Source organism: Myotis myotis, unplaced genomic scaffold, assembly GCF_014108235.1.
Source record: "Myotis myotis isolate mMyoMyo1 unplaced genomic scaffold, mMyoMyo1.p scaffold_m19_p_8, whole genome shotgun sequence".
Lineage (NCBI taxonomy): Eukaryota > Metazoa > Chordata > Mammalia > Chiroptera > Vespertilionidae > Myotis > Myotis myotis.
In genome coordinates, this window is record NW_023416390.1 from 16,768,525 (window position 1) to 16,781,032 (window position 12,508).

Sequence of the window (12,508 nt, forward strand, 5' to 3'; positions counted from 1 at the left end):
CCTCCAAAATCAGATTCCTTGAATTCTCACTTATCCCTTCTCACCCTCAGACAAATGTCAACCCACCAGTAAAATAGACTCTCCACACTTGCCCCCTTTCCTCTCCTTTTATATAATTTGTTCACTAAAACACCTAATAAAATAAAAAATCCAAAGTTAGTCTTGCTCTGGTCCTCAACCACAAATGATCTCTCTCATATTGATTAGTTAGTGTTGAAAATGTGTACCATTTTCAGTACAGAAATTATTTAAAAGAATGTGAGGGAATCAGTACAAAACCCACCATCACTACAAGCAAAACAACGCAACTCACATACCTTGCTGCTGATGGGTCAGCAGAATGAGTTTCACTATGAAGAGTGGCATTATATAGCTGAAAATATAACTAGATTCTATGGAATAAAGATAAACACTGCTACTTGGCAGTTGAAAGCATAAAACTAAATAGGCCTTTGAAAGCATGAGGTTGGCTGCTCACCAAGGTGATACCAAGGTAACTTCATGACAGAATCATGGCATTCAGTGAAAGGGAACAGAAGACACATTGAAAATAATTTCCCTATGGGCAAGGAGTTAGCTGACTTTATGGATTGCGGACATTGTGGTGAAGAAGTAAGTTTAAATCACAGGTGGCTTGATAAAGACTTAATGGTTACTAGGCATTTAAAACTATAATGAATCTTGCTTTAGACGAATCTTACAGCTGTATGTTCTCAAGACAAGTGAAGTCATGTGATTTATAGACTTTTGCTCCTGTGCAGTCTTGCAGTGAATTTCAAAGCTGTGGTCTCAAACTGCTGTGATTAGGTAATAAACAGGCAAAATAGGCTAATAAAATCAAGGAAAAAGCCAGACAATACTACAAAACTGCAGTTGTATTTTTAAAAATAAATTTTGTATTTTTGTGCCTTGTGATAATATTTGAATACATATGATTATATAAGAACTGAATATAAAAATCAATGATAAGCACTTGGAAGCCTATCACTTCAAAATATTTACAAAATATATTTGGATGGTCCATGATGAATGGCAATTTTTTTGTTAGTATTAGCTTTGGGTCACCAGAAGTTAAGGCTGCATTTTTGTTTTTTCATTTGGCTTCTACTGATCTAAGTTCCCCCAAGTCCAGCTAGAAGGACCTCCACAAGAAAACCATACTGGTTTGTTAGCCAAGAATGGGAAAAGACAGGATGTAAGCCATGAACAGCTGGTGGGTTAGAGAGGCAGGGCACAGCTGTCAGGCAGTGCCTGGGGCTGGAGGGTCATAAAAGTTAGGAGAAACTGTAGCTATTCAGACCCCTGGGATATAGCAAGTTACATTTCAGTGGAAAGAGTTAGGTAATAAATAAATTGGTAACTTCTACACTATGATAAAAGTTAAAAACAAAAAAAGCCAGATAAGAGGAATCTGTTTAATCTGCTATAAGAGGATTAGAAGTTAAATAGGATGGTCAAACTTCCTATGGGTCTAGGTAAACAGCCAAGCTTCTCTCCAGCCTATGAGAGAGCAATTGTATTCTCTGTAAGAGTCAGTTCTATGCTTTTAGGATCAATGCAACAATTTCTATAGGCCTCGATTACAGTTTAATTTCTGGAGTCCCTCCCTAAGGACCCACCCACTTTCGCACACTGGGCCTGACATAAGGACTGCCTGGGTCCAGACATGCATTGTTTTGTTTGAGCTACTTTTGAGAAAGAGAAGTTGGCAATAAATTCTCTCTGTGTATTTTTACCCTGGCAGGAGAAAATGTAAATGGTAGAATTGGGATTATGTAATCTCTTAAATCTCAGGCTTATTGACTTCTTCCTATAAAATATAAGTAGATTAAAGGATACCATAATATGCTTACAAGCAACATTGCTCTCAGAAAGATACTCACCTTTCCTCCATCAGCATTATACTCCTTTTCATCTCCTTCCAAGAGTCTGGCTAGTCCAAAATCTGTGATTTTCACATGGTTTGGAGATTTCACTAAGACATTACGGGCCGCCAAATCGCGATGAACAAGCCGTCTTTCTTCCAGATACATCATTCCCTGAAAAACACCAAGTTCCCCAATGACAGTCAGTTAATGCCTCATCTTTTCTGTTGACTAAAAGGGAATTTTCAGCATTTAGCTTAAAATGCTTAATTTTTCTAAGTGAAGTAGATTCCTGGAATATTTTCAAAATTAGGGAAAACCTGGGATAAAAAAAGTCAACAACAAATAGCTTTTTGCCTTTTCTCCCTGGATTCCTATAAAGAAGAATAAATTACCTGCACACAAGCTAAACGTTAGATCATTTTTTCCCTAGAGACTTGATGTTCTTTTGAAAACACTCTCATTACTGAGGTGTGCAGGTGTCTTCGTAGATAAGCTAACATATATTTGGAATGATCCACATATTCCTAATTGTTTTCTTCTCAATAACTCCTGTGCCATGTCATCTTCCCAATACATGCCTTCTCCAAACAAATACAACTATTCATAACTTTGGAAGGTATTTCATATAAAGATCTGATGATGCCAAAAATCACTATCATAGGTTCTATCAAGTCTGCAGAATTACATTATTCTTATTAATTATGCAAAAAGTGAAGAATACCCTGCAGCCATTAAAAGCCTGTAATTTAAAAAAGGCTTCAATGACATTTTTAGTGGTTATAAGAACACATGAATGAATTACATAGTTTTAATGACCCTCAAAATAGCTTTTAATATGTTGTCTTCATGAAACATATAGGGTAATTAAAAATAAAATGTATTGCTGATTGCCAACAAGAGATATAGCTGGCTTACCCTACAATATAACATGTATATATATGTGTGTGTGTGTGTGTGTGTGTATATATATATATATATATATATATATATATATATATATGTATTCAGATATGTATATGTTATATCTATGTCACTTATGTATAGATAACATATATTAGTATTTACAAAGATTGTTAAAATTTCATAGAAACAATAATTATTAATGGTTACCTCAGCAGTAGGGGAACTACGAGTCATTATACACTAGCTTTAATGAAAAGGTTAATATAAAGCCAAAGAAATGAATTCAGAGGCCTAGAATGAATATATTTTGTTTAAGTAAATATATTTTTATTAAAGAGTTAGAGGGTATTCTTTATTGGAGGATTTCAGTGGTAAAAAAGAAAAGGTTGTCATTCCAAAGCAAATCAGAATTTTTGTAAATGGTTAAAGCATACTCTCATGCCAATTGCAAATCAATGCAGTTGGCAGTTAACATTACAACTTCAGGACTTTGAAGGATTAATGGTTTCTGATATCAAAACAAAAGCTGTGGAAAACAGACACATAAATCACACAGGTCAGAAAATTATGAACTGTATGCCCAGTGTAGTGTAAAGAGAAGATTGCTTCCAACAACATCATGAGCCAAACTCTATATAAGTGTCCATTAAACACAACCAGTGGAGACAGTGCCTGAGATGGTCCAGTCAGTCAGCAGTTGGTGACACCACAGGTATTAGTGTTTCCTGAAATCAACCCTTGACTGGGATTTATGGGGGTTTTGCCCTCTTTTTTAAACAGTGCTTTCTATTTGATTATGCCTAACCGGACATTCTTAGAGTAAAGTGAATCTGAAAGCATATAGTCCTTAGGTGCCTTGAAAGATAAAAAAACAAAGAACAAGAAAATAACATATTGCCTAAGAGATAATCATCATTCATTTTGTCATTCTAAGAAATGTCTACAATAACATGCATTATTCTCTTTCTTACCACACTCGTATCAGAATATGGAAAGTATGTAGGCAACTTAATATTCAGATCCACACACAATTACAGGATACACATACGATGTGCCTAGCACTGTGCTAGACACCAGCAAGACAAAGAGTCAAAGTCTTTGCATTAAAGGAGGACAGAGCTAAGTTAATAAAGTGGGCAGATGTGGAATACAAACTCCAGTGGATTGAGGTGATGCATGTAAGGCATTTAAGACAACTGTATCTTAAGGACTGTTTGTAGTACAGCCTAGCAAGCCTATATGAGAGAGAGACTTTAAAGAGATACTGAGTGATAAGTAAGATTTGAATAATAGCCACCAGTTGGACAAGATGAAGGCAAAGCTGCAGACAGAGAGAACAAGTACAGGGGCATCAATAACATGGCATACTAGGACAAAGGCATGTAGTTCTGTCTTTCTGAAGAATAATATATAAGGGGAAGGGAATGGTGAGTGGTAAAACAGAAAAAAAAAGGAGAAACTAGACCCAAGAAGGGTCCCTTTCATGTCATGGTAGAGAATTGGCCTTTCATTTTGTGCAGCATTCAATGTAGTGATGCAGAAGTTGTTTTAAAAAGGAGAGGGAGACAATTATCGGTGTCCTGAGGATAGATTGGACACAAATATAGCTGAAGTCAGGAGCCACTGCCACAGCCCAGAAGAAAGAGATGAGAGTGTAAAATGAAGGTTGCATACTGGCAGTCTATGAGCTATATCCATTTTTCATATATATTTTTTCAGTTCCCATACCAGGCAAATTTCAAACATCCTCTTTAGCTAATTATTAGATGTACCCCCTTGAGAGCATCTGGCCTTCTGTTTCAGGATCCCACTATTTTGCTAGTATCCTTTATGATATTCATCCAGCTTCTACATACATGAGTGGGCAAATCTTCAACTAAACTAAGCCAGAAAGAATATTACGAAATAGATTTCAAGGTAAATTTTTAAAATACAATAATTATCCTTGTTAACTGACCGAATAATAAAGGATAATAACTTGAGAATAATTTTTTTTTGTGTGTGTGTGTGTTCTATAATTGGGTAGATAATGATTCCTTTAAGTAAATATTATCCTAATGGAAATACCATGTGTATATTTCTTAAACATGTGCAGGAATAATGGTATATGCTATACCAATGGGGAACTAACATTCACCAAGACTCTAATGACATATTCTATGTTACAAGCAAAATTTCAAAAACTCTGAAATTCTTTGTAACTCCTTATACAAAGCCTCAGCAGGTGACATAGTATCCTGAACCTCAATAATATTTATCCAGAAAATGTATTTTCTTCAAAATAATGAAAAGTCAATTCAGGAAAGCAGATGACAATCTTTATCCAATTTTCAGCACCCACCCGACCATCATTAAAATAAATAAAAACAGAAGCATCTATGTTATTACCAAGCCATCAAAATACATTTGTATGGTTGCTTTGTAACTTGAAGCATCATTGTACAGATGCACACTTTCAAATCCTTAATTTTGAATGCCACCTTAGTTCTACTTTCACACCCTGAAGTAGAGTGTTGAATCGTCTATGGATTGTTAACAACAGTTTCTGCACATCACAGTCATTAAGATAGGATTTCTTTATTTGAAGTTCTCATTAGAGTCATATTCACTGCTAGATTCCTTCAAAATGAAATCACTCTTTAAATCAGAATGTGATGCAATTATGGAAGTAAGTAGTTATCAGAAACAGACAAAAATAAACTGATATCCCTTAAAGTTCAAAGATGGTTAAAGAACAATCACTCGTGGTGATAGAGGGATACAGTATTGATTGAAAAGATACCTTTTACTCTGCCCTGTTGAAACTCTCATGTCCTTACCATGCCAGCTCAGGTGGAATACATTTTGGGAACAGTGACACTGACAATCACAGCTAAAACTGACTGAGTACCTAGAACATGGCAAACATTAAACTGAGCACTTCTACATCCGTAGGTTAACTTAACCCTATGAGATGCATACTGATTTCATCCCAATTTAAATGTGAGAAAACTGATGCTAAGAGAGGTCAAGGCACTTGGATTTGATGCCTTGCTGTGGCCCCTAAATCTGCACGTTTAAGCCTACCCCTCTCTCCATAGGTCACAGTGTCATATGGGCATACAAAAATCTATGTACACAGCACAGTCATATAACTATAAAATATCCTAGTACTTTTGAGAAAAAATATTAGATATTTCTGTGAATTTCAGGGCATAATGCAGGTGATTGAGTTATTTGCATTTATATTTAAAATACAGCTAAATAATAGAACATTTTATAATATAGCAGGGATTTGAATTGTATAAATTGGAAACTCAGTTCTTGCTTTGGCCCCAGGGTATGCAGGATGTGTGGTGGGTTTGAGTGCAGATTCTGGAGTCAATTGTCTGAATCAAACTTGAGCTCTGCCATGTTCCAGCTGTGTGAATCTGGCAAGTTAATTAAAATCTCTGTCACTCACCTTCCTCCTCTTAGAAACAGTCATAATAGCACCTATCTCACAGGTTGTGGTAAAGATTAGATAGATTAATATATGTAAAGCACTTAAAAAGTAACTGTCACGTAGTAAGTACAGAACAAGCATGTTTCCATTATTGTTCCATATTTAGATATAAATAGTTCTAGTGTGCATAAGAATCACCAACCCTCATTAACTTGAATTGCCTATTTCAGAAAATCTATGAACCTAAACTAATATATGTCACAGTTGGTATTCAATACATGTTTGCAAATTATGATACGTATACCCATAACCTACTTGTTATTAATGTGTAGATAGAAATTTGAGAACCATTATTGTTCAAAGTATTATTTTAATACTAGTATAATACACCTGAAGATGCTATCATCTAAGGAGAAGAAAAAAATTAGGGAATCTATTAAAAGATTTGGTGCCCTCCATAAATACATCACAAATTCAGGAATTTAGTGAAGACAAAGTTCATGAACAAGATAGGTTGAAATTTTCATTACTGGAGAATATTGACCACGAGTAAGTAAAACAGTAGATCTGTTGTACCAAAGTCTCTGCCTTCTATCACTCAGTACTGAGGGGACTTTTTTGTAGACTTGTTTTAGGGGCATTTAAAAATATGTTTATATTGATTTTAGAGAGAGATGAAGGAAGAAGGGGAAAGAGAGAGAGAGGGAGAGAGAGAGAGTGAGCTGATAGAGAGAGAGAAACATGGCTTATCTCTTGCATGCCCTCTACTGGGGATTGGGCTGGCAAACCAGGCATGTGCCCTGTTCCAAAATCAAACCAATGACCTTTTGTGCATGGGATGATGCTCTACCAACTGAGCCATATCAGCCAGGGATTTAGGGGCATTTGTCTATTTCTTGGTCTAGGTGCTAAAAGTCTGATTTTATACAAACAATTCAGAATTTATCATTACCCAAAGCATTGATAATTTTACCATTTTTCATACTTGCTCTGTATACTGTAATAAGTTTTCAAGGAACGCTTGTTCTCTTTTTTGCTCAGACCTCTTAAAATGTGCATCAATAAATACGAACTAGCTAGAGAAAGTCAAATTTTACTCGACTTTCAGAAATTCATTTTAACACAAAATCTAAAGATAATTTTATTAAAATTGAATTTAAAGTTTTAATCTATGGTAAGAATCAACTCATATAAACTGTTCTATAAGAAAAAAGATCAGTGACTTAATTTTAAAATATCAGTATTGAAGAGTACCTACCAATGACCTTCTTTTTAATCTTATGATATTTGAGTCAGAGCTGTCTAGCAAAACTGCATTATTACTGTTTTAATTCAATGTGAAAATGAATTCTGCCCAGCTGCAGGAAGCTAACAGAAGTCAAGAGAGACCAGGCTATTTCTGACAATAAATATTTGCTTCCCATATATAGGCCATGCGACAATTTCATGAAACGTGTGGAGCTAAAAATTTCAAGCTGCAGTCAGCTCTCACAGGCATTAATCTCTGGAGTTAGCAAGAGTGTTTTTTTTTTTTTCCTTCTTCTTAGTTTTCATTCTAATAACCTGAAGCTTTCTTAATAAAAGGAAGCTTCAGGAAAGGTAGCTTCAAATGAAAATAACTCCTCTTTTTTACCTTTCCTTCTGAAAGTAATTCTATCCCTGAGAAAAAAAATCCAACTATAATTCTCTCTACTGTTAGAGCTAAAGATATGAGCGTGTTCAAGGGAAGAAAGGGACATCCTTAATGAAGTAACTGACTTTATGCAAATAGTGAATGAGGGAAACTAAGGGGGCTCTGTAATTGAATCAATGGAGAAGTCTTTTCAACAAGCAAAAGCTGGTTCATGGGAGCATAGAAAGAACACAGACCTGAATGTTGCAAGATAGAAGTCCTGGCCATGTTGCTCGCTAGCTTTATGACCACAGGTACTCTCATTTTACCTCTCCTATAAAAGTGACAGATTGGCCTAAATGATCTCTAGCTTTGAATTTTTATTCCATGATAGAAGGAACTGTAAAATATATCTATCTAAAATATTAAATTGTGGTCCATTAATAGACACAGAGAGTAGTAAAGAATGAGGTAGACTAGATGCTCCCCCTTTAAATGTTGAGTGAGAGCCATGAATATGTTTTAGCAGAAGACAAGTTCAGTGCATCCAATGTTTAAGGTGACAGACTAGAAATAAACCTGGCTACTTACTAGCTATATGACCTTGGTCAATTTATTTGTGGTTCACATTACTTATCCATTAAATGGGGGATAATGATAGCATCTACCCTGAGGATTTTTTTGTAGATTCAATGTCATCATGTTTGTAAAAAACCTTGATCTTCTAAGATACCATGGTTTTCTAAATAAACAAATAACCTCCACATTTCATCCCTCTTATTAAAAATAATCTTTGATCACTATAAAGCAAAAGAACAGTCAGCCAACTGGTTACTCAGCAGGGTTAGGTGAAATACCTTCTGTTTCTCATTTTCTTTGTTCCTGAATGTTCTTCCTATCATTCTTCTCAGAGGAAGAATGCAGATTCACACAACTCTCCTAAACTGGCTTGGAGTTAACAATGCTTAATTCTCACATCTTCCAATTGCACCTATGATCTTCAAGAGACCTGGCCAGGCTTTAGTTCTTGAGATTTTGAAATACTGAAGACAACCGAATTTCTGTCATTTGAATAATGTGCAATGAAAATATTATTTGTTGCTATTTGAAACATGTTTTTCACAGAGTCCCAATAATATTTTTTGAGTGTGTTCATATGCATGTAGTAGATGCTGTGGTGTGCCAGCCAGAAACCTCTGAGGTACCAAAGTATTGATAAGCTCAGCTTTCAAATGTGTGGGCTGCTGATGGCTCTCATTAAAGTTCCATCAGTTTTGAGACATTAAAACCCCCAACCCAACTGTAAAGGGAGCCATGCTGCAAGGGTTTCACCCTTTCACAGGAGGCAGCTACACTCAGCAATCACTTGATACAGGGTTACAAAGGCCATACCCCCTTGGACAATTATGACAGGCTATTGTGGCTCCACGGTACTACATAGGATTGGATGAGACCTCAGTTGCAATTTAATGATAGCCCAGAATTCCCCTCTATGTAATACTGCTTTTCACTGCCTTGTAGATGTTGTTCCTGAGAACACTTGCCAGATGACATCCTGCATGTAAGTCAGTTTCAGACACTGTTTTCTGGGAGCCAACCTAAGGTAATGTGTGTGAATTTCTTCTTTGTTTTCTTTTGTAATCTCAGGTACACATCATTTTGAGCTAACCCTACTCTATAATTCAAGTGTGTTATTATTGTTGTTCCCTTCCATTCTCCACCCCAATCCCATTTTTCTATCCATGATAAACATCCACGGCATCATCCTCTTCTAATCCATCATCCATATTTTACATATTTTATCTATATTTTTATAAAGTGTATTTGCTATTTCTAATACATAAATAGTATTATGTCTTAAATAGGTTCATATTTTGCTCATTATGCTTTCTTTAGATTCAAATATGTTGCTATATGCAATCCAGCTTATTGCTTATCATTGTTGCATTAAATTCTACACACAAACTCAGACATATACACATATATCACGCAGGCATGCACTGTCATTTTATTGTCTATTTTCCTATTGATGAACACCAAGCTTATCTCCATGTCTTTGACACTAAACAAACGAAATTGAGCACTAACACTATTTGTGTGATCCTATAAATTTGCTTAACAATATAAATAATGTGCTGTTTAGTAGTAATTTTAGCATAGGAGAATCTGGACACACAATAACAGCCATGGTCACAATAGAAAATACAACATGGAGATGCTTATTATTTGTGAACACTGAAATCACATGGGGAGGACACAATGTAATGATGTATGTTATTATTCTGAATGTTTGGGTATATAAAGTTAATATTTAAGCACTCTGTGCCATGGCCCTGTTTTAAATGCTTTGTATATAGGAACTCAGAAGGACCCAGAAGTCTGAGTAGTACTCAGATTTGTACTACTGTTATTCCCATTTCAAGATAAGGAAACTGAGGACCAGAGAAGTAAGATACTTGACCAAGGGTCATAGCTAGTGGAGGGCAAAGCTTAGGACAAACAAGACTTGACTTCAGGCAGCTTGACTCCAGAGGCAATAATTTTACCATTATAGCCAATAGACTATGAAATCATATATGAAACTAATAAAAGACAGCTTATGTAACTGAGTGATTATTGTACAGAAAAGGGGTTCTCTGGGAATTCAATGAAATAAAAACTCTTGTGCATAATAAACATTTGAGGCTTATACTGGTAAACAGACCTGTTTAATTTCTCTGGGTTCCCTAGTATGGTGCCTCTGGAGGCACTTTACAAACTGTTTGTGAATTGAACTATGTGTTTTTGACAATTTTTAGATTCCCTGTCATTTAATTACATGTTTGTAGTTGGGTTAAATGAATGATAAAACCCAAAATTTGCAAGGTTGTCCAAGCAGTAGCGATTTTTTCCTTGTAGTGCAGGTGGAGCAAATTTCAAAGATTACAGTATTTGTGATGGGATAGAGTAAAGCAAACCCTGCAGCACTTAGGCCCAAACCCCGGAAGGTGATATTAGAATAACAGCAGGAGTGTATGTGGACTTATGTACAGATTTCTGAAGCTGGCAGTGATAATGGTATTTTTTTTTGTCTTCTTGTTCCGACATTTCTCCAAAAATTCCTCTAAAATTGCATTTGCTACCCTACCCAAACTTCTGAAAATTTTCATTGGAAGAATTTGCAGGTCATCCTCCTTGGAACTCAAACTTCTCTTAAAGAGCAAGAAAATAATAATAATAATAATAATAAAATACACAAGTAAAGAAAGGAAGATTAAAAAGCATAAGTGAGAAGCCACTGCTTTCCTACTAAATAAATTGCAGGTAAAAGTTCCTTGGCCTGGAACAAGGGAATACTAACCACAGCACACAGTTTTTCCCTCTCCCTGACCTCTTGCCAATATAATTACATTGGGAGGAGTGAATTGTAGAGTGTCCACACTCTCAGAGAAGTATGCTTAGAATGGATTACTTCTGCTCCTTAGGCAGCTGATCAATAAAGACGTGGGTTGCATTGAGAACAAAGATATCTGTGGGATGCAGTAGTTACCCTCTGTGTCTCTTAAGAAATTAATTAGAAATCAATGAAGTGTGCAACCTATTAATACAGCAACCTCTAGATTAACAGATAGAAGCTGAGCCATTCTCTGAGCATACATATTGTGCAAATACATTCAAACGCTATAGGGAAGAGGTTGAGTATCTGACACCTTAGCTATAATTGAGCAGAAACAGATCATTCCTAATATTCTGTACTTTCACAGAATTGCATGCTGTGGGTTGAAAGCCATGCAGTTCAATAAGTGGGAATATGTCTATACAATTTTCTTACGATAATGGTATCAATTTTTCTGAAATATTCTTGTCACAAAACAAAACTTCTGCCATCATGCAAAATTAAAGAGTTTCAGTGAGTGTTTTCTTGAGTGTAGTTTACTCGCTTATGAGTTCAGGCAGTTGAATTTCATTATAACCACTGAATATTTTTTAAATAAGTATCTTCTCAAGAAGAGAAAGTGGAATTCCTCGAACACTAAGTGCTCTCCAGGGTCGACTGTGCCAACGCTTATACAGCACATGTAACACTCACAGGGCGATACCCACACACTTCCCACTGGAAGTCAACTAGCTACTTTCCAATCATCTGCTCTGACCCATGCTCCTCTGCAGGATCTGAGAAAAAAAATAGCCCTCAAAAGGATCTGAACTCGAGCTTTCAGTTTCCCTCTCAGTCCCTTACAGTCGATTTGGAAGCCCAGTGTTATGCATCTCCTTTGTGTTAATCTTTGCACGCTCCCTCTGACAGAATCCCAAGGCTTTCTCTCTAACACCTGCAAAGGGATATAAGAGAAAAAGATTCTTGCTTTATATTTTCACTCATTTTCTAGCTCAACATCATCATAGGAGCATCCGATATCACATAATTATGAAAGGAGGATGGCCTATTCCTATTTTAACTGGTAAGAAGTTGTCTTCTGGGTTTCTGTTGTATTCATAGGCTTCAGGATACAGACAGTGTCATAGATATAACACAGATTTCACTTTTTTTCTAGGCCCAACCTGCTTGCCCCTTAAAAATATTCTAGGTATTTTTGGGGTTCCCCAGGGAGCCTCACAGATGCTCATAAATACTTTATTGGTTCTTTATCTCAGGACTCTTTACTGGCATCCATAGTCATTGAACCCTCAGGTTGAACTGCTGTGAAAATGCTGGTGTCTTTG

At 36.0% G+C, this 12,508-nt stretch overlaps 1 protein-coding gene across 1 annotated transcript in view; it reads right to left on the reverse strand.

The window, feature by feature from the left end:
• Positions 1-12,508, reverse strand: part of ERBB4 (erb-b2 receptor tyrosine kinase 4) — a 307,627-nt gene that overhangs the window by 50,537 nt on the left and 244,582 nt on the right. The window contains exon 19 of the mRNA XM_036319579.1: positions 1,884-2,039. Within this exon, the coding sequence (XP_036175472.1) occupies positions 1,884-2,039 (156 nt within the window). The remainder of the gene's footprint in view (positions 1-1,883; positions 2,040-12,508) is intronic.